This window comes from Macaca thibetana, chromosome 11 (genome assembly GCF_024542745.1).
Source record: "Macaca thibetana thibetana isolate TM-01 chromosome 11, ASM2454274v1, whole genome shotgun sequence".
Taxonomy (NCBI): Eukaryota; Metazoa; Chordata; class Mammalia; order Primates; family Cercopithecidae; genus Macaca; species Macaca thibetana.
The window spans coordinates 100,342,427-100,365,125 of NC_065588.1; the positions used below are offsets into that span (position 1 = coordinate 100,342,427).

The following is a 22,699-nucleotide window of genomic DNA, read 5'->3' on the forward strand; positions in this document are numbered from 1 at the left end:
ACAAATAGCTTCAAACACTGTCATGCCAAAGTATGTGACATTAGGAAGGCAGCATTTAAAAAACAATCCTCACTGGACTCGAGGATTTTAAAGCATCTCTATTACAGTGAGGTAATGAGGATGGATAAATAGAAGCTACCTAAGACAGAAACTACCTAAGTCCCTTTCTTCTACCTGGAACTCACTCACGGAAACTCATTTCTCTCTTAGATACTCAAGAAAGCAATGTTTACAAAATTATAAAAAGCATTTTTATAATAGGTTAACATGGGAGCTTGCATACATAAGTTTCAGAGAAGAAAACATGACATTCAGTTAAATGCAACATGGGCCAAGGAAGACACAGACCCCAGCTCTGACAAGCATAAATTAGGATATTATACACCTGACACATTTCAGAATGTCCATTTTCTTTCCCATCAGAGTATGAAGTCCAACAACAATGAAGTCAATACAAACAAATGTGACCTGATTTTACCTGGTGTAAAGTTTTAGTTAGCAGTACTAGCAAATTACGAAGTTTGGAAATTTGTTGTAGTATATACTAATTTAAAATGTACTCAAATTCCTGGTTTTTTTTTTTGAGACAAGAGTCTCGCTGTATCACCCAGGCTGGAGTGCAGTGGCACAATCTCGGCTCACGTCAGACTCCACCTCCCAGGTTCAAGGGATAATGCCTCAGCCACCAGAGTAGCTGGGACTACAGGTGTGCACCACCAACCTGCTAATTTTTGTATTTTTTGTAGAGACAGGGGGTTCTCCATGTTGGCCAGGCTGGTCTCAAACTCCTGACCTGAAAGTGATCTGCCTGCCTCAGCCTCCCAAAGTGCTGGGATTATAGGCATGAGCCATCCCGTGCCTGGCCTCAAATTCCTTTTTTATCTTCATTGTCTACTTGAACATATATTAATCTGTAAACTAATTTTAGAGACAGTATCTGTTAATCAAAGACCAAGTGCTTTTACCAGTTATATAGTGACATACTGCTTGGATCAAGTGGAAAATATCTCAAAAACACACTCATAACGAAGTATCAAAAGCCTTAAAAGTTTACATATTTGGTAACCCAGCAATTCTAAGAATTTAAGAAAACAGTCATGGATGTACATGAGATTCAGTGAAGTGCTGTTTATAACTGTGAAAAGATGTAAATAGTCAAAATATCCAATAGAAGATTAAATAAATTATGGTTGAGTCATACAACAGAATAAGAAACCAATAAAAATGATGCAGAAGACTATGCATGACCTGGAAAAGATGTTCCCAATATATTGTTAAGTGAAAAAAGCAGGTTACAAAACGGTATGCACAATATGAGCCCATTTTTATAAAAATATACATATTTAGCAAAGTTAACGGACAAATGATATTTATCAAAATATTAACATTGGTTCTTTCAACATAGTAGGATGATTGTTGATTTTGCTTAACTACTCCCCCATTTTTTCCTATTTGAATTTACTATAATGAAGATTGCTTTTTAAATGGATAGTAGGAGATGAGGGCATTATTAACCTCTGATTAGCCCAAATATACTCCTAATGGTCCTTCTGGCAAAGTAAATGTTTCTATTCAGCCTATATCTGGGAAATTGCTTCGACCTTATAAATCTGAGTGTCCTTCAAAGATGATATTCACTCCAACTTCCTTTTAGGCAAACTATACAATAGCAATTTTTGATATTAAAAACTTAAAAAAAACCCTCAAGTTAATTAACACCAAAAAGAATAGATGAGAAAATACAAATCCTCACTTTTCAAAAAGAAACAATCCGAGTACATACTACTAAATTATACAAAGTTACATTATCTACGTTTAGTTTATTGCAAAGATGAAGACAACACACTAGAAGTTGGCAGCTTCTGCTTCACACCGTTCACAGCACTCACTCTGTTCTCCATTTCATTCACTCACCCATGCAAAAGGTCTATACACGCAATGACGTCTGATGTTTCTTGGTTTCCATAGTATAACAGGAAACGACATTTCAATTAAAAAGGTAAAATGAAGACATTTACCATCAGACTATAAAATTCCTCTTCTGTAAGAGGATACTATAGTACTTGAAGATATGATTTGAAACAAAATCATGTACCAAATGAAAGGGGCACCATTTCAAGAGCACTAGGACTACATTAAACTTAAATGTATTCCAACATTCTTAAAAATGTAACTCAAAACCAAATCTAGTCTTAAAAAAGCTCCAATAACTAAAACTACATTAACAGGCACGATGAACAGTGTAAACACTGTTAACGGGCACCAAGTTTAACAGGGCAGACAATATTTGCTTCTGCATTCACACTTATTCAATTACATTTTTCAAAAAAATGATGCTGCTTAAACTATTAATGTTTTACCAAAAAAAATAATTTTAATAAATACAGCAAATGCTAGAAATCTAGCTAGGTTATCATGCAAGGTATAACCAAGACAAACTCAAATTTGTAATAAAGGCAACTTGCATTCAAAATGAACTCTACCCTTATATTTTATTAAAAGGGCAAACATCATGAATTAACCCAGCTGCTTACTTGAATTACAAAAGTAACATGATTCAATATGAAAATAAGAAACTGTCTACAAATCTCTGACAGTAATAAATTGCAATATACAATGCATACAGGAGTCATACAGAGCAACAAACTCGTACAAAACAAAAATATTTTAATACCTTTAAAATCCAAATTTTTCTTTAAAATCATTCATGAAAAAGATTCTCAAGTCAGAATTAACACCTCAATTAGTCAAGCATCAGGAAGCTACATTACAGCTATTAATATACAAAGATACATCTTTTCACCAGTCTTTCCTTCTGATGTCTCTGTTCCAGAATCATACAGACTCTCATTTCTCTACACTCCCCATTCCATCATTTCTTCAGATCATGAAAACTGAATTTGCTGAACACCAGAAATCTAAGATTAGAAAATTTAAATTGGACAGAATTAAAGAAAAGGAGATTAAAAGTACAATATCCATATTACAAAAATTCAGTGAATAAAAAGACAGTAACAAGTAAGTCTCCTTCCCATTTCTTGTGTATCTTTCTAGAAAAAACATAATTTTAAATAACCTTTATCAGTTATCTATATTGAGAAAACATAATTTTAATAACCTTTATCAGGTCCTTCATAATGTGTTGAAATTAACTATATCAATAGGTATAATCAAAAAAAAAAAAATTTTTTTTTTTTTGAGACAGAGTCTCACTCTATTGCCCAGGCTAGAGTGCAGTAGTGTGATTTCAGCTCACTGCAACCTCCACCTCCGGAGTTCAAGCGATTCTCCCGCTTCAGCCTCCGAGTAGCAGGAATTACAGGTACCCGCCACAACACCCGGCTAATTTTTGTATTTTTAGTAGAGACAGGGTTTCACCATGTTGGCTAGGCTGGTCTCAAACTCCTGACCTCAGGTGATCCACCCGCCTCAGCCTCCCAAGGTACTGGGATAACAGGTGTGAGCCACAGGGCCCTGCCAATACAAGCAAATTTTTTAAGCGTTTAAAATATAAAGGACTGTACCTGTTGATATGATGTTGTGTAAACCATAACATTTTGTTGTTGACCGTCTGTGGTTATTAAGCCAGCTGGTAACTGGTTAGCTGAAAGAAAAAAAATTAGTTAAAGAGGGAAAAGAACTGTATCTACTTTCTTGGGCTGAATCTTAAGGTTGTACCATTAATGTCTCATTATAATTCTGCCCCATATCAATGATGTAGTCTTGGACAAAATAATAAATCCTCCAATTTTCCATTTTAAAAAATGTTCCCTAAAAACCACATTATTTTATATTGCGTTTTTCAATTTTCCTATCTCTAACATGTACCTTAGCTAACTGCCCACGTGTACAAATCTGTAGACAGACTAGATGAAGTTTCTGATTCATGATTAAACTACACTATACCATGATGTTTGGCTGAGAGCAACATATAACTGAGCAGCATATAGTTTACATATGAGAAATATATATAATGAGAAATTGACTCACCATAGCCCTTTTATTTCACCAATATGAAAACATGATACTCAATTAAAAAAAAAAAACAAACCTGAGTTCAAATTTATTTAAATCATAAGATTTTATATTACAAACTACAATTCCTTAATATTCCTATCTCATATGAATCTTCACCAAAAACTAGGGGCTACGGAACTCAGTCAGAACTATCAATGAAAGGTTATAATGTCTACAGAATTAAACTTTTCTACACTTATCACTCACCGACTTCAAATAAAAAGGCATGAACTGATAAGAACTATTTAAAATAGTGCTTTGTCAAAATACTCAGTGCTGACATTCCAAAAATACCATTAGACACTTAGTATGAATCACTGCTAACAATCTACATGACTTGTATTATAAGAATGCTTACTAAATGCCTCCTCTGTAAGCTCTTCACTTAGTCCATCTGTAGCTGTGACTGCTCCACCAATTCCCTTTTCTCCTTTCATAGCCTGAGGAAGGAAAAAAAAAAGTCACTGATATTCAAATGAAATTGTCTTCCAAACACGAATGCTTACTTATGCCTAAAATTAGGAGCTTCTATTATTACAAACTCTAAGCAGAGTATTTATTAACACTTCTGGTTAATTACATATGAAGAATGCTTTCAAAAGGCTAACTTCTAATATAAGCTGTAATCATTAACAAGACAGAGTAATGACCTAGAAAACAAAGTACAGATAAAAATAAATTATTCTAATTCCACACCATATCAAAGGGGTAAGAGAACTCTACTTACAGATGAAGAAATCTGCAAAATACCACCAATATTGAGCCTATAAATCTACAAATGATCCAAGTGATCACTTAAGTATATATATGCATCTCAGTCAACTGGGCAGTACTGCAGCAAGTTGAGAGTTAAAAATTCCTAAATTAGTTTGGCCAAATACCTCTAGGTTCCCATGATACTGAAGATTTGTAAAAATACTGTCAGGAATTTACACATTCTTTTCCTACTTCAATCATTCCATGCAAATATCACTAATTTAATGGGATTCAAACACTAAAGATATTAAGAATATATTTTGAAAGTAATGTGAATCTGACACTTAAGTTGGCATGTGGAAATAAATATGCTAAGCTCAACTCCTTTTCACAAAATCCATTCCTACAAGCAAAGATAAACCTAAGAATAGAAGAATTCAATCAATAATAAGAAAGACATGATTATACCTTCCTCTTTTTATTATCTATAAGACTCCAACCTTACTACTTTTAATGCTACTTCTTTTAAATTAATAATAGCAGCAAGAAGTAACATTAATGAGCACTGAACATTATTTATTTAGTCCCATCAATAATTCTATGATACAGGTACTCATTAGCCTCATTTTACAGAAGAGGAAACCAAGGCCTAAAGTAATTAAATAATCTGTCCAAGGCCACAGAATTTGCATGTGGCAGAGCTGGGCTTCAGCCTCCTGGTAGTCTGAATCCAAAGTCTGTGCTTTAAATCATTATATAACTATGCTATAGTTAGTAATAAACAAAGGGAAAAAGAAAGGACTTACTATTTAAGTACTGTAATATAAGTCAGTGATCCCCAAACCCCAGGCTGCAGACTGATGAGGGTCCGTGGCCTGTTAAGAACCCGGCCACACAGCAGGAGGTGAGGGTCTGGTAATCCAGCATTACCACCCGAGCTCCGCCTCCGGTCAGATCAGTGGCCATGTTAGATTCTCATAGGTGCTCGAACCCTATTGTGAACTGCGCATGCAAGGGATCTAGGCTATGCATTCCTTATGAGAATCTAACTAATGCCTGATGAAACTGAGGTGGAACAGTTTCATCCTGAAGCCATCTGCCCCTCACACCCCTCCCCTGACCCCAGTCCATGGAAAAATTGCTCTCCGCAAAACAGGTCCCTGGTGCCAAAAAGGTTAGGGACTGCTGATATAAGCAATTAAATAATTCTGAGAAATGTTACATAATTTACTACAAAATGAATTTTTTAAACAAATACTACATTTAAAAAGTTGAAGTAAATAACATCTCTTATTTTCTTAAAAGCACAAAGGGGGCCGGGAATGGTGGCTCACACCTGTAATCCCAGCACTTTGGGAGGCCTAGGCAGGTAGATTACCTGAGGTCAGGAGTTTGAGACCAGCCAGGCCAACATGATGAAACCCCGTCTCTACTAAAAATACAAAACTTAGCCGGGCGTGGTGGCACATGCCTGTAGTCCCAGCTACTCGGGAGGCTGAGGCAGGAGAGTTGCTTGAACCCAGGAGGCAGAGGTTGCAGTGAGCCGAGATCTTGCCACTGCACTCCAGCCTGGGCAACAGAGCGATACTCCATCTCAAAAAAATAAAAAAAGAAGAAGGAAAAAAAAAAGCACAATGGGAGACATTTTATTTACCTCTCTGAATTTCTGAAGGTATAATTTCAGAGGTTCCACATAACTGTCAAAGCCTAAGGTAGACATAGCAAAGAGAATATCTTCTCCATTGATTGTTTTCCGTTTCTCTTGATGGCACCTTTCGCTTGCCTCAGATGTTATAAAGCTGATGAACTCACTCACACACTCTTGAACACATTCTTTGGCATCTTTTGCAATCTGAAGAGAAAATCATAGGTAAATTACAGAAACTATAACCATCACCTTCCTAACAACCTACAAAAATAAAAGCCTATTCAGAAGAACACATCTTCACCTGATGACTATTTAATCTCGTAAATATATGTTGTAACATTAACACAATGTGTGCTATCAAAAGTCCACACCTGAGTCACAATAAAAACTAAAATACAACTGAAAGAAGCCTTGACAACTATTTACAGAAAACAAGTCTAATTTAGATATAAAAGAGCACCAGGCACGGTGACTCATGCCTGTAATCCCAGCACTTTGGGAGGCTGAGATGGGCGGATCACGAGGTCAGGAGTTCGAGATCAGCCTGGCCAACATGGCGAAACCCCATCTCTACTGAAAGTACAAAAAATTACCCGAGCATGGTGGCGGGTGCCTGTAATTGCTGTTACTCAGGAGGCTGAGGCAGGAGAATTGCTTGAACCCAGGAGGCAGAGGTTGCAGTGAGCTGAGATTGAGCCACTGCACTCCAGCCTAGGCAAAAAGAGTGAGACTCCGTCTCAAAAAAAATTTTAAATATTTAAAAAGATATAAAACAGCAATCACTGGATGTTCCTACCACCCCACAGAGGATGAAAACTCTTACTAACCCAGTACCCCTGGAAAATCAATTCCACCATGCATATTTTGTGGGTGACTTAGGTACCACTTCTCTGCCCTAGCAGAGAAGTGAATTCACAAAAAGCTTGGAAAAGAGAGAAATAATAATATATGGTGACTGACTTTATTATTATTTGGGATACACAGTGTCAGATACAGGTTTTGAGTTTACTAAAAAGCCTGCCTAAAGAAGCACACATCTGCCACTTCATTATAAAAACAATTTTTCCCTTAAGGGTCTGGGGGTCTAAAAATGAAACTCCAATGGATTAATCAAGCAACTGCAAAACCACCTGTAACAGCAATACCACTCAAAATCCCTGCTGAAACACACTGTCTTTCACTGCCATGCCTATTTTACATACTGGAGAAAGTAAGCAAGAACTGCACAAATGCAGTCAAGCAAGATAATATAATGTGAGCCACATATGTAAGTTTAGATTCTCTAGTAGCCATATCAAAAAAAAAGTAAAATTAATTTTAATATATTTAACCCAATATATCAAAATTATTACCATTTAAACATAGAATCAATTTTTAAATGAGAAATTTTAATTCTTTTCTTCATACTAAGTCTTCAAAATCTGGTGTTTCAAATTTGCAGCGCATCTCCCTTCAGACCAGCCACATTTCAGGTACTTCTGAGCACATGGCTTGTGGCTACGGTACTGACCAGTGGCAGCCATAGCCTATGTAAGCAATAATCAGCATTTGTGCTTTTTTTCCCTTAAAACATAAGGACAAAATTCTCAAACTGAAAGTTCTAGGCTTAGTGATGTATTTTAATAGTATATTTATTTGCAAGCTTTATTACTTCCATAAGTCTTTTTAAACTATAAAATGACAGAAAAATTACCAATAGAAAATGATATAAAACATGTGAATTTTAATTCAGACCAAGTGATGAGCAATGACAATGAGTTTTTAAAAGTTCTAAGAAGACAAAACTACTTAAAAAAAAAAAAAAAGTATCAGTTTAAATGTATCTTAGTATCTATAATTACGTAAAAATAGCTGTTTCCAAATACCAGAATTTGTTTTGGAAAATTCTTTTTTTTTTTTGAAAAACAAACAAATCTTTATTGTCTAGAAATATATATATATAAAAAAATCCCCAACAAAAGATGCTATTCTCTCATTTCCCCATCTTCTTCCTCTTTTTCCACACCTCTGATATAAAGGACATTATTACACCTTATTAAAACTTCACCCAGATGTCCAGACAAAGCTCCATCTATGTATTCTTCTGTATTTGCAAGCTGCATGTTCATGTAGCCATCTACAGATACCAGATAGCCCTTGTACTCCATTCCCCACTTAAGTTTCACCATCACTGGCTTTCCTGTTAGTCCATTGAGGAAAGGTTTGGGATTGAGGGGTAAACTCATCGTAACCACGGCCGAATATTGCAGGCTACTCACTGCCGACCAGGCTGCCGCTTGTCTCTCGTGACTACAGCAGGTACCCCAGGTCCCGAGCCGCTGAGTTTTGTTTTGGAAAATTCTTGTTACACCTATATCAGACCAATATGACCTAAATTTGCTGCAACATTATGCAAGTTACAGCTTCAGGCTGGGTACAGCGGTTCACGCCTGTAATCCCAGCACTTTGGGAGGCTGAGGTGTGTGGATCACCTGAGGTCGGGAGTTCGAGACCAGCCTGACCAACATGGAGAAACCCCGTCTCTACTAAAAATACAAAATTAGCCAAGCATGGTGGCACATGCCTGTAATCCCAGCTACTAGGGGAGGCTGAGGCAGGAGAATCGCTTGAACCTGGGAGGCAGAGGTTGCGATGAGCCGAGATTGCGCCATTGCACTCCAGCCTGGGCAACAAGAGTGAAACTCCGTCTCAAAAAAAAAAAAGTTACAGCTTCATACACCCAAACCTGATAGTTCTGACAACGTACCTATTTTTTAAAACAGTCGGGCCAGGCACGGTGGCTCGTGTCTATAATCCCAGCACTTTGGGAGGCCGAGGCAGGCGGATCACCTGAGGTCAAGAGTTCAAGACCAGCCTGACCAACATGGAAAAACCCCATTTCTAGTAAAAATACAAAATTAGCTGGGCATGGTGGTGCATGCCTGTAATCCCAGCTACTCGGGAGGCTGAGGCAAGGGAATTGCTTGAACCTGGGAGGCAAAGGTTGCAGTCAGCCGAGATTGTACCATTGCACTTCAGCCTGAGCAACAAGAGTGAAACTCTGTCTTTAAAAAAAAAAAAAAAAACAGTCTAAATTCTATTTTATCTGCCTCCAATAAGTGGGAGAGGGGAGAACATTTAGGGACATGACAGAATTGAAAATGGGACACCATTCAGTAACTGTGTATGTAGACATGAAAGAAATAGTTGATTTGCCGAAAGCCTGAATGATTGAAATCAACAGCTAACTGTACCCATGACCTATGAATTTATGTAGTTTCGTGTTTCCCTTGTAAAAACCTAGTTAAATTTCTCCTTTACATTACCTTTCCCGTTTGAGGTATGGCATTTTTCATTATCCTAGCCACATTTGCTATTGGAAGATATATATCTTGTTCTCTGAAACTTTCTTTTGAACCATTTGTGTCCTCATGATCATTCATGCTGTCCTCAGTATCTAAAGAAATAAAAATATTTAGGTTTAAAGCTTCTTATTATTTCTATTTCAAGATAGAAAAAACTACCAAAAAGATCCACAGAATAAAATCATTCTGGTTCATCTCTTAACCCTTATTTAGGGATTAGGATAGCAAGTCTCTTCATAATTTTTACAGAGCCAGAACTGAACTTTTTTTATTAATTTCAGATTCACTGCCTAGAATGCTTTTTATCCTCTAATATATCTGCTAAAATCCTACTTGCCCATTCTCCAAAAATCTCAAATAACATCTCCATAGCACCTTCAAAAATGATCTTTTCATAAAATGTAAGTGTTTCTCTATGCCTTTTCTCTTACACAGTTTTAGAATTTTTATTATTCCTCATTTCTCCTATTAGATTTTTGCTACTTGATGTCATGAATCAGCTTTGTGTTTCCTACAGCTTGGTATAGCACCTTCCACAGAGTAGGTACTCATAAATATTTATTGCATGACTTAGCTATAAAACTTACAGACTGTAACCTATGGCTATTTCAATATTACTAGATTAAGAGGTTGTATGTTTCTCCAAACCCAAGTTTATATAATATATAAACTCATTTATGTAAAAGTCTATATAAAACTTTTTTAAAGTTGATATAAAGTTGTCTTGTCTATATAAAGTTTATATAAAATTCTATAAAGAATAGAAAAATTGGATTTGAATATTACTGATCCAGTTGGATTACTAATGTAACTAGTTTTTGAACAAAGCTATAGCAGTGATCCAACTGTTCATACAAGTGACTTTGTGAATTATATAAATTTAGCTATAACTGAAGCTTGCGCAGTACCAATAACATCCTTTTATGACTAAATGCAGTATCCTGTAAGTAAACTGCCCACTCTTCATATGTACTAAGTAAGTAGGCAAGGCACCTAAGTTGATTCAATCTACGTTTTTGTGTGTTTAAAATGATGTTATCAGAATTAATTTATTTGAATATCTGTTTCAGGATGAAATTAATCCCTCTGGCAAGTTTCTTCTAAAAATATATCTCAATTTTTAAAAATTTTACAAATCAAGTCAGGCGTGGTGGCTCATGACTATAATTCCAGCACTTTGGGAGACTGAAGCAGGTGGATCACCTGAGGTCATGAGTTCGAGACCAGTCTGACCAACATAGCAAAACCCTGTCTCTACTAAAAATAAAAAAAATTAGCTGGGCATAGTGGTGGGCGCCTGTAATCTCAGCTAATGGGCAGGCTGAGGCAGGAGAATCGCTTGAACCCAGGAGGTGGAGGTTGCAGTGAGCCAAGACTGCACCACTGCACTCTAGCCTGGGTGACAGAGCAAGACTCCATCTCAAAAAAAAATTTTCTTCTTACAAATCAAAATGCCACAAAAGTAAATTATTTCTGATAGGCCAACATAATTTTGGTTTTGTTTTTTTGAGACACTTTGTCACCCAGGCTGGAGTGTGCAGTGGTGCAAACACGGCTCACTGAAGCTTCTACCTCCCAAGTTCAAGTGATTCTCCCACTTCAGCCCCCAGCCCCCTAAGTAGCTGGGACCACAGGTACATGCCACCAAGCCCAGCTAATTTTTTAATTTTTTTGTAGAGGTGGGGTTTCACCATGTTGCCCAGGCTGGTCTCGAACTCCTGAGCTCAAGTGATCTGCCCACCTTGCTGTCCCAAACTGCTGGGATTATAGGCATGAGCACCACACCGAGCCAACACTACCATTCCAATACCTGACATAGTTCAAAGTTAATACTGAATGAAAACCAAAAATAAATCAAAAGTGCAAGAAATACAATAGCTAGAAATTTAACTCACCCTCTAAATAATTATTTTAGTTACCCTATCAATTGATTATAAATTTCTCATATTTAACATTTAAACAAGAAGTCGGTAACAAATTTCAAAAGAAACTGTACAGGTTTTAGACAAGGTGTATTTTTATAGTAAAAATGTTTTCAAGGACTCATTCTTTTGAAGACTATTTCTAATAGAAATAGCATGGTATGCCTTTTTAGACTTTCTCATTGAACTGTAACACAAGACTGTAAATTTTCCTATAAAGACAAAAGTAACCTAGAACACTGTATTAATTAAATGTCCACTTTCTAACTTGCTTCATCTTGTGAATTTGGTTCTAACTGTGGCTTGCTTACCATCATGAGGCTGTATAACATAATGACTTCCTCCAATATAGTCTGCAGAGATTCCTAGTTGAGAAGCATCTGTTGTAGAACTGTCACCATCCATCTATGAGGAGAAAAACAGGTTTTCAATACTTTTCAAAGTACTAACAAACGTAACAGATTCAACACTTATAAACTGTCACAGGATGATGGGTCAATTATACTTTTCATAGCCTTTAGATTACTAAAAGAGAATTTGTATTTCTTTTTTAAAAAATTAATTATTTTTTTGAGACGGGGTCTTACTCTGTCGCCCAGGCTGGAGTGCAGTGGCATGATCACAGCTCACTGCAGCCTCAACCTCCCAGGCTGAAGCAATCCTCCCACCTCAGCCTCCAGAGTAGTTGTACTACAGGCATGCACCACCATGCCTAGCCAATTTTTTTGTATTTTTAGTAGAGACGGGATTTTGCTATGTTGCCCAGGCTGGTCGGGAACTCCCGGGTTCAAGCAATTCGCCTACCTCAGCCTCCCAAAATGCTGAGATTACAGGCATCACGTCACCACAACCAGCCTATATTTCTTGATTTGGAAACCTTCCCACAATTTGTCCACGATTCAAGATTTTCCTATCCATCTTCCCTAAGTGATAAGCAGAAGGCCAATAACGACAAGGAAATGAACGTAAACCATATGCCTCTTTCTTTTCAAGTGCATAATCTTCAAATATAGTACCACAGGCAACCCTGACTTACAACCTAATTTATCCCTGGAATGATGATCAGCTTAATAAAGCTGGACACAGTGTCACGCGCCTGTAGCCCCAGATACTCAGGAGCTGAGGCAGGAGGACTGCTTGAGCTCAAGAGTTCCAGACCAGCCTGGTCAATGTAGTGAGAACCTCTTTAAAAAAAAAAAAATCAGCTTAAGTCATCAACTGGAATCTACCTGTATCCATCACTTCCAGCTCTCCAGCTAAACCCTGATTTTCCTTTTGCTCCTGCTGCAAACTTTCTTTGCTTTCTCATAGAAGTTCCAAAATAGACAATATCTCCGTTCAAACTGTTACTTGGTATAAGAAGCATGTGGATTCCCTGCACAATTCTGTACCTAGGCAAGCCAAAAGTACACCCATGTTTTGAATGAGCCCATAAACTCTTGATTCTAGTCAAAGGTTAATTTTCTCTCCCCATGCCAAGTCAGGGTCAGGTGTGGCTCATGCCTGTAATCCCAGCACTTTGGGAAGCTGAGGTGTGAGGATCACTGGGGCCCACAAGTTCAAGATTAGCCTGGGCAACACAGTGAGACCCTGTCTCTAAAAAAATAAAAATTTAAAAAATTAGCCAGGTGTTGTGGCATGTGCTTGTAGTCCTAGCTACTTGAGAGGCTGAGGTGAGAAGATCACTTGAGCCTAGGAGGTTGAGGCTGCAGTGAGCCGTGATCACGCCACTGCACTCCAGCCTCAGTGGCAGAGTGAGACCCTGTCTCAAAAAAAAGGAGGGGTCAGGAAGATCTGTGTATAAAGATAGGAAAATTACCTGCATAGACAAGAATAAGAGTTAAAATTCCTATTTAAAAAAAAAAAAAAAGCCTGCTTAATTAATTTTGCTGAGAGCTAAAAGAATGCCAAGAGGCAAAGTCTGGAAAAAAGTAAATCATAAGCCCTGAACTGGCTCCATTCAATTTCACCAACATGGCAGATTCTAGAAGGCTTTCTATTTTGCAAATACTACTACTTAAAATAAGATATCCGTGAGAGAAAAAAATTTAAATGCATTATCTGAATAAAAAGTATAGCAAAAATCAAGTGTAATTCATATACACTTTCAGGCTGAACAAAAAAGAGAAATTTGACCGTTCATTAAGGCCCAGGACCCAGTATAAACTTGATGTTATTAACTGTAAAATTTCAGTCCTTGTATAACACATGTCTTCTCCATCTCTGTTGGATTTTTATTTAATATTAAAATACTGGGCTAGTTTTCAGATCTTCAATAACATGGCATTTCTTTCATACATCTGTTGACTGTGATGCCTAATATAACTGTAGATAGAGACACATTTCTGTAATTTATATAGTTGTTTTAAGGGGGTAGAAAATAGAATTCACAGACCTTTAATAACCTGTGAACACAGGGTACCTATTTGATACTTTTTAGTAGCCTCTAAGAAGTAAAAAACAAAGTCAGTGACCTGATTCTGACTCTCCTACCGATCCCCTGAAAATAAACATCCCTGCCAATTAAATGTATTTCCATATAAAATGTAAATAACAATACCACCCTCCCCATCTTAAACTAACACAAATGAATGTGAAACATTGCCCGAAAATCAAATGCTATTTTGATTCTAAAATGCTAACATACTAGGAGAGTATCCTTTAATAGACATGATGATGGATTTTTTTTATAGCCATAAAAGAATGGTCAATTATGATAGCTGTGAGTTGACTAGCTTTTACAATGACCTAAGGAAGATCAAGGTGCAGGAGACAGGACCAAAGTGGTTGTTTCAGAACCTACAATTGGAAACAAAACTTTGATTGGGGCGGGGAGGGCAGGCAGTGGGTTGGGAAGAATAACAGAAATTCTTTCCTGAATGAGTGTTTACATGATACCGTAAATCTTTTAAAATTGGCTATGAGCAAGACACTGTTCAAATAACCAAGCGGATCTGGGAGATGAATTAATTTAGAAATATAACACAAACAAAGGTATTAAAGGGAAAAAGTTTAAATCATATTATCTTGTCATGCACTGGAATTAGCAACAAGATTATCATTTGGACTAACAGCATTAGCCTCTCTAAACCTCAGTCTTCTAAAAGTGAAGATACAAGTATTTCCTAGAGTTGTCAGAATTAAAGAAAGACTAGAAAGCTGCTAAAGACAGTGTTTGGCACATAGTGTACCCCACAGACATTCAATCTCATCCTCCCTCCTTTGAAGAGAAGCCGCACATCATCTGCTTAACTGTATGTGTCTTCGGTTCCACAAGTTTTAGCTTTCTATCATTTCACACCTTCTGTCTTCCTTTCCTCTATCATTCTACCATTAAAATCCTGCCCCAGACTTTAATCCCAGTGTTCTCTATCCTCCTTGAATCTTTCTGATTTATCCTTTCTGCAATTCAAAAACAAATGTTCTGTTCTTTAAAGCTCTATGGTACTTAGTACTTTTCACTCAATAAATCAGCCTAATCTTTGATGCCTAGAATATGCCAGCCATTCGCCTATATATAAGAATGATGGGAAAAAACTTGCTAGATGCATCCCAAAGGTTTTTTCTAGGTCTAAAACATCCTATAAAAATTTATAAAACAGACTGTAGATTTTCAGTAAGCCAGTCAACAAATATTTACTGAGTGAGCGCTTAGTATTTACCAGGTCCATGCTATGTGCTGGTCACGTAGCTGTCAACAACAGACAAGGTCTCTGTCCTCAGCTTGCAGGACAAATGTTACATAACCTGGGAGGCAGGGTGAAGGGGTAGAGAACACAGCCTATTAGTCCTTCCAGGACACAGGCTCTGGAATCGAATCACCTAATTTGAATTCCCTGCCCCTTACCATGAGACCTTGAGCAAGCTGAATGAGAACAAGACTTAACCTCCCAGGGCTCCTGTACAGGTTAGGAGCTAATCCATGTAAAGACAGCATAGTACAATGGGCATACTCAGTAAGTGGTATATATAGCTATTAAAATAATTACAAATAATTAAGTAATTGCTAGTGCCAAGTACGAAGAAAAACAAAGATGTTTTGTTATGTGCTATGTGAGTTTACTCCAAAAGGTACCTCACTAGTCTGAGGGGTCAAGAAAGGCTATCTTAGGAAATGACATTGAAAATGAGACTGAAAGGTGAATAGAAATCAGACAAAAAGAAAGGTGTGAAACAAATGTTCCAGGCAGAGAAAACCAAGAAATACAGTACTGGTGGATTGGAAGGAGCTAAGGAGGGGCTAGATCAAGCAGTGTCCTGTGGACAAGAGGAAATCAAAGAAGAGTTTTAAGTAGAAGAGCACAAACCATATTTAAAAAAAAAAAAAAAAAAATCCCTCTGGCTACAGTTCAGTACAGAAACCGACCTGGAGGGGAGCACAAATAGGCACAGAAGACCAGTGAGGACTATAATGCTGTAGTCAGGGCATGACTTCAGGCAAGATAATGATCATTTTAGCATCAGGTCCAGGCGAGAGCGCTGGAGATCAAGAGAAGCAGAACAACTAGACAGCTTTTTAGTAGGTGACTCGGTGATTGACTGATAGAGCTACAGGAAGACCAAGGATAATGCTGGGATTCTTGCAGCTAGAGAGACAGACAGCTGTCACCACAGAGAATGGGAGAGGAAAGGGAGGGGAGTGCTGGACAGCGTAGAGCCTAGCTGAAGCTAATGACCGTGAATTTACAGTGGTGCCAATATGTCCAGTGTGACACTTGAAAGGCCTGATACGAGAATACAAAAGAGAAAGTGTTGGATTTCACCCAGGTAATGAGGCTGGAAGAGCACAGCATGTAGGATAATGACAAGGGGACAATGATGAATCATTAGACCCAAGGGAATGGATAAATATGGACAAAGAGTGGTTAAATCCCAATAAATTCATTTTAATGACTATTCTAATTATTTAGTTGAATTGACAGATTTTTGAAAATATGATGTGAAATAAACAGGTAGCGGGCTAAGCTAATAAATCTTTATTCTTTTTTTTGATGTAGCCGTACTTAAACTATGCTAATAATTTGTTCCACAAACAAATACTGCCCTCTTTAATGTTTACATTTATTGAACACTTTCTAAATACCTCATGCAATGTTCACAAGCCTGTGACGCAGGTGAGAAAACTGAGGTACATGAGGCTAATAATTTGCATGAGGTGACACAGTAAATGGGACTATAATCCAGGGCCTCAGATGCCAACTACTCTCTACAGCATTCCTGCCTAGTTTTTCATGTAGTTCTTACACCTATTTCTTTAATTTGTCCCCTTTACATTCTAAGGCTACTGATTATACGTTGAAAGCACTGAAATTAGCTTCTCAAACCAGGATGGTGTTTGTGAGATGGTAAAGAAGCGCACCCTGGACAACGGTGAGGAGCACTGGCTCTTAGGACCAATTCCGTGGGTTTGAAGCTTGGCTCCCCGTTTATGAGTTCTCTTTGTTTTCAGCTTCCCCATTTTTAAAGTGATGTTACTATGAGGAAGCTCTTGTATTAAAAAGTACTTAGCAAAGTGCAAGATACATAGTCAGAACTCGACAAATGTAATCTTAATACTGCCCCCTCAAATACGGTTCTCATTATTCTTCCAGGCAGAGATTCCTCTCTCTTAATTTACCCTTTTATCTGTTTTCTGGGTTACATTCCTTTTATCTCTCTGAGGATAAGAAATAATACAAAGATTCCTCTTCTCTAACGTATCTTCGATCCTCCTTACCAGCTCCTTCACTCTTCCTTAAACATGCTTAGTCTCCCTCATTAAGCACACAGAAGTACACAGAGATATATAAAATCTTAATTCTGCCCCATACCCTTGCCTAGCTACCATTCTTGCCCTGAGAGTTGTTAAGAAACCTCTTCATTCCTATTTAAACTCCTGAACATGTACTTTTTAACCCCAACCCAGAATGAAACCACTCTTCAAAGCTGCCAGTGATCTTGTCCTCATCCTACTTGACTGTTCTTTGTAGTGCTGGCTACTGCTGGCCACATATATTTATGCTTGGAATTCTCTCCTGCTCTGATTTCCAAAGCAATATTCTTTCCTCCCCACCCCCTAATTGTTAACATCACCCAAGGTTCTCCTTCTCTTTCTTCCCTTATTTTAATGAACTCACTAAGTATCACTTCTATGCTCATACATTCCAAATCTACAACCAATATCCTGCTTGCCACTCAAGCAACCCATGCCTGTACAGCATGTCTAATATCCCATCACTGCAAATTTAAGATATTGGGAAATGAAACTCACCTTCCCCCGTCCCCTGCAAGGGGGCAAGGAGGGAGATTCCCTTTCCACTACCGTAATTCTGCTAAGAAGAATACCAGTCTTTCACGCTGCCCAGCTAAATATACCAGCATCATCTTAGGTTCTTCCATCTCCTTCAAGCTCTACCTCATCTATTACCTCTCTAAAAATGTCTCCTAGATATGCTTTCCCTTTCCTGTTTCCACTGGATTACTACCCCAGCCCATCTTAACATACTGGTGTAAGGCTAATCTCACCACAACACCAATTCTATACTCTTGAACCTATTCTCAAAGGTTACTAAAGGCCTCCTGTGTCAAATCCAAACCTCATTTTCGTGACTTCACATGAGCAGATCGCACATTTAACCTAATCAAACTTGTTTCCTACTTTTCTCTATCTTCATGGTTAATAAAAATCTTTGTGCTAGAATGTGCTTTATTTAGGGATCACTGAGTGCATTTCTTTCATTTTAGGAGTGAAGCAACCATGGCTGGCCCAAAGCTGTAACACACCTGCCCCAGGTTAGAGATACAGTAGCACATCCAGAATTAAATATCCAGAGGGGACAAGTGCTTTCTCTTTCCTACATTATCCTTTGAGATCTACCCTGGACCATGCACCTCTACTCCCGATCCCCACTTAAGTTGCCCATCCTGCCACCAGGCTTTTGCTTTTGGCGATACCCTTCACCAATCCACTCCCACCCTCTATTTCAAGGCTCAGTTCAAGGTCTGCAGGATCCCTCTGTGACATTCCCAAGTATCCAGGCCCATCACGCCTTTCTTCCCACATCTACTGCACTTAAGAGTTAGCATTTTCCATTCTGGGCATAACTGTCCCCTAAGTATTCAATTAACTGGCTAAACAGACAGCCCCTTTACAGCCGGGACAGGTTACCCTGTAGCCTCAACAGCACTTAGGGACCCATGGGAAATAATATATGCAAAAAGCTGAAAATAAGGAAGCAACAGGAATGAACAGAGGTACTGTCTGACTAGACTTGAAACGCATTCATTCTACCAGGCACCTCCAGTATAAATCAGTTACAATTTTATTTCCAGCCAATTACTATTCAAATCTAATTAACAACCAAAATGGTAAAACATACTTACTGTCATGAAATACTGTCAGAACCGTGTTGTCAGTGGTGCTGAAGAATACCTGTCTAAAAAGGTGTCTAATCTTTGTGATTTCAACCTAAAAGATAAACATCTATTAGGACCTAACATCTATCAGTAGTAAAAAATATATCAAATGTATCACTTACAGGCTTTTTTTCTCATAAAATTAAAGAGGGCATGTACAATTTTGACTACAATTCATAATCCACGGAGCGCATGGTATAAAATAGTATAAAAAGGCATCATCCAATAAATGTTTGTTGACTTGAAAGATTTATTTTGGAGAACTTACAAACAAGTTAATTCCATGGGGAAAGGAGAAAATGGATTTTCCAACATAACCCTGAATTTAGCCATATTCATCATAAACATTCATTACAATACACCAAATAGGGACCAAATTATATAATATGCAAGACGCCAAAAATTACACATCTAAATCACTTAAAACATTAACACCCAAGACGCAAATACACCCCTTATCAACTGAATTTTTTGGTGGCGGTTTTCTTACATGTTTCAGAGTAACATTTAGGCATTCTATCGCTTAAGAGGAGGAAAAAATTATCTGAGAATATAATGCTTTCCAATTAAGAATCTCAGATTATACTGTAATGAAGATACATTCTGCACTGGGAGTATATCAAAAAAGCAACACAATCAAGACCCTTATTTATAATTTTGAAGCACCACCATTTTTGACTAAAATTGCATCGAAATAGCACTTCAGTCTCACTGTAAGGCATAAATAGCTGAACAAATTAGTATCAATTGCAGTGTTACAAGTTTCATTTCTCATTTGTTCCCTTCTCTTTTTCAAAGGAAACAATTAAATGGGTGAGGGGTAGGATGCCAAAACAAAAACACATCCTTTCAGTGTTAATTTTAAAGGGAGAAGACATACTGATACGCATCCAAGCATGAAATCTAGCAAACAGCAGAAAAAATTGTAGCCACTGAATTGAATGTTTTTAATGCCACTAAAAGGGTCCAGGTAGCAAAGACTGCTTGACATTTGCTATAATATTAAAAGTAACTTATAATTTATTTTCAAATATTAATAGTATCCTCTAACCCCAAAACTGCTCAGAAAAGTCCTTCCTTGTAACGAGAAATGTTATTTTTTTAAAGGGTGTCTTTGAAAAAATAAGCCCTCAGAACACTTAAAATATGGGAGCTATATTTATGTATTTTGCTTGGAATGGGGGAGGGGGGTATGGACAGGGGAGTCACACCACACTCCCTCACCCAAAGAGTTGATTCAGTATATATTTAGATTCAGTACATTAAAGAAAAACACGGCCACCTCATATGGTATATATTTTCTTAAGGGCAGGTTGATATATGTAAAAGCTCAAGGGAATGCATACATCTGTTTAATGTTTGAAGAAATGCAAATTTGTATCCAAGAAAAGCAGTAGTCCCTTCCTCCACCCTCCATTCTTTGGCATCAACAACCAGAGTTTTGCATCAATATACAGTAATCCTTAAATTAAGATACAAGAGCAGCGCAGGGAAGGAATAATTTGCCTTTTAAGGAATTTTGGTTAAACTTTCAATACTTTACAAATAAAACCCCCACTGATTAGTGCCACTGATATTGATCCGTTTGCTTTCATCACTTTATGTTGCTGATTAGTTTCCATACTAAGAGAGATGAAACCACCCCAGTGATTTGTGGCACGAACCACGGAACTATGGGGTCCATGCGGGTTAGTGGGATGCCATTTTTTTTTAAAGGTCGCAGGCTACCTAACCTTAAATTATCCTGTTAGAGTGCTTTGAGCGAGATTATGATTTGTGGGTGCTCTGTAATTCTTTGTTCTCTAAGACTACCGTTCCTTAAGGCCCTGCATATCCTCCCGCCTCCCACCACTAATGATTAAAACCTTAGTCCAATCCGAAGGGCTTCCTTCCCACCTTCGGGGCAAGTCCTGGAACCGCAAGCCGCCAGATGGCTGCATTCTTTACGCGCAAACCAGACTGCGGGGAAGCCAAAGCCATGCCTTCCTCCCCATGCAGGTGCCTGGGTGGCCCCAGCCTCACGGCCCGGTCCGGGCGACCTGTCAGCCCTGCGAGTGCCGGGAGGCCGCCCCCAGAGCGCATCCCCTGACTCGCCCGGCCGCCCCGGCCCCCGCGCCCAACGCCTGCCTCCCGCCCGCCGCGCGGCCCTCGGGATGTGCGGGGAGACAAAGCGCCGGGCCCCACCACAGCCCCGCGGGCGGGAGGGGGGCGCCCCCGGGGGCCCGCGCCGCGGCCGGGGCTACGGGGCCAGGGCCCGCGCCGCGTCTCCCGCCCCTCCGCCGGCTCCCCGCACAAAATGGAGCCGGCCCGGGAAGTCGTCGAGAGCGGGGCCCCGACGCAGCCCCGCGGCCCCTCCTCGGCCTCGGGCCCGGAGCTCAACGGCGGCGAGCGGGAGGCGGCCTGGCCCGCGTCCCGCCGCTCCTCAGCCCGGCGCACAAAGAGCCGCGCCGCGGCCCCGCGCCCGCTCCCCGGCCCGGCCCGCTGCGGGAGCGGCCTCGCAGGCGCGGGCCCCGGCCCCGGCCCGCGCGGGAGGGCGGGAGGCGAGTGCCCCCGGCCGCTGCGGCGTTGGCGGCGGGGACGGCGCCGGGAGGAGACGGACATTTCATTCGAGCTAAAGTGGAGTCGGTTTAGGAGCGATCATTGGCCGAAGCGAGACACAAACCTCCAATGCAGCCCTGGTTGGCTCCCGTCTCCAATCGGCTGTTTGGTTGGACAGAAAATGGCTGCGAAGGAACCAGTCCCAGCGCGGAGCTCCGCTTCCAGGACTCGGCCTCCCCTCCCTCCGCCGCGGGCCGCTTCCCTCGGCGCGACACCCTCCCTCCGCGCCGCCCGCGCGCCCGCCCGCCGCGGCTCCGCCCCGCCCCGCCCCCGGCCCCGCCCCGCGCTCCTATGAGGCCGCCGCGCAGCTCCGGATCCCGCTCCTTTTGGCGCGAGGTCTTCTAGGGCCCGGCCCGGGCGCGCCGTTCGGGTCTAGGCGGGCCTTCTTCCCTGTGCTGACCCGGGCCTGTGCCAAGCGGGATCTCTCGGGCCTCCCTCTCCTTGTCACCCCTTCCCCCGCCACGTGAAGGTGTCTCAGCCGCCCGAGCTCAGCCTGCCTGCGCCTGGATTTTTAAGAAGGGGAAACCAGGGACAGAAGCCGCCCCCTAGGACGACGCGCCCGGGCCACGGGGAGAGTCTGAACGGCGGGGACCTCTTGGAGCGCCTTCAGCGCCTCGTGTTTTCTTTCCTTGGGTCCCTGTTACCGTCGCTGCAGGCACAGCGCTCCCTGTCATTTGGTCCCTGAGCTTGGGTGTTTTTCACATCTCATCTAAAGATGCAGACCCCTGCTAAGTCTAGCCAGCCTTCACCCTGAATCTTGAACTTAAGATGCTGCATTTTCCACCCACCCCCGCCCCTCTAGTAGCTGCAAATTGTCAAGCGGCTTTTCCCAACCAGATGACATTTTGGCTGCAAGAATCCGTGGCCCGTTCTTGCCTCTGTGCAGCCAAGCTCCTTCGCTTTCTCTGACTGCAGTCCCGGGTCCAGCTTCGCTCAGCAGTGACCATCCCAGAGGTGGGTAATCCAACACCACTCACTGCAACTGGATCTGGGGATGGCGTGCCCTCTGCTTCCACTAACCGAGTGGCCTGCGCCACATGAAACTCTCTAGCTTTGATTATGTAAAAATACAGAGAGAT

At 40.1% G+C, this 22,699-nt stretch overlaps 3 protein-coding genes across 13 annotated transcripts in view; all 3 read right to left on the bottom strand.

Annotated features, from left to right (window-relative positions):
- LOC126930917 (protein BRAWNIN) overlaps positions 1 to 22,699 on the bottom strand; it is a 732,366-nt gene that overhangs the window by 172,532 nt on the left and 537,135 nt on the right. The window lies entirely within an intron of this gene.
- On the bottom strand, positions 937 to 21,833 carry NFYB (nuclear transcription factor Y subunit beta). Of its 4 annotated transcripts, none has more exons than XM_050748495.1 (9): positions 21,685 to 21,824; positions 18,990 to 19,074; positions 15,290 to 15,374; positions 11,939 to 12,032; positions 9,667 to 9,797; positions 6,368 to 6,565; positions 4,376 to 4,457; positions 3,525 to 3,604; positions 937 to 2,918 (listed from the first exon to the last, which is right to left on the bottom strand). In XM_050748495.1, exons 3-9 carry the CDS (start codon positions 15,296 to 15,298, stop codon positions 2,886 to 2,888), a joined length of 627 nt encoding a protein of 208 aa, XP_050604452.1. In that variant the 5' UTR covers positions 15,299 to 15,374; positions 18,990 to 19,074; positions 21,685 to 21,824; the 3' UTR covers positions 937 to 2,885. The 4 variants fall into 4 exon arrangements, with proteins under 4 accessions (XP_050604452.1, XP_050604453.1, XP_050604455.1 ...); XM_050748496.1 differs by lacking the exon at positions 21,685 to 21,824 and adding an exon at positions 20,919 to 21,174; XM_050748498.1 differs by lacking the exon at positions 15,290 to 15,374 and having other exon boundaries at positions 21,685 to 21,833.
- Positions 8,249 to 8,679, bottom strand: LOC126930916 (small nuclear ribonucleoprotein F-like). The gene has a single exon (XM_050748502.1). The coding sequence runs from the start codon at positions 8,584 to 8,586 to the stop codon at positions 8,326 to 8,328; it is 261 nt and encodes an 86-aa protein (XP_050604459.1). The 5' UTR covers positions 8,587 to 8,679; the 3' UTR covers positions 8,249 to 8,325.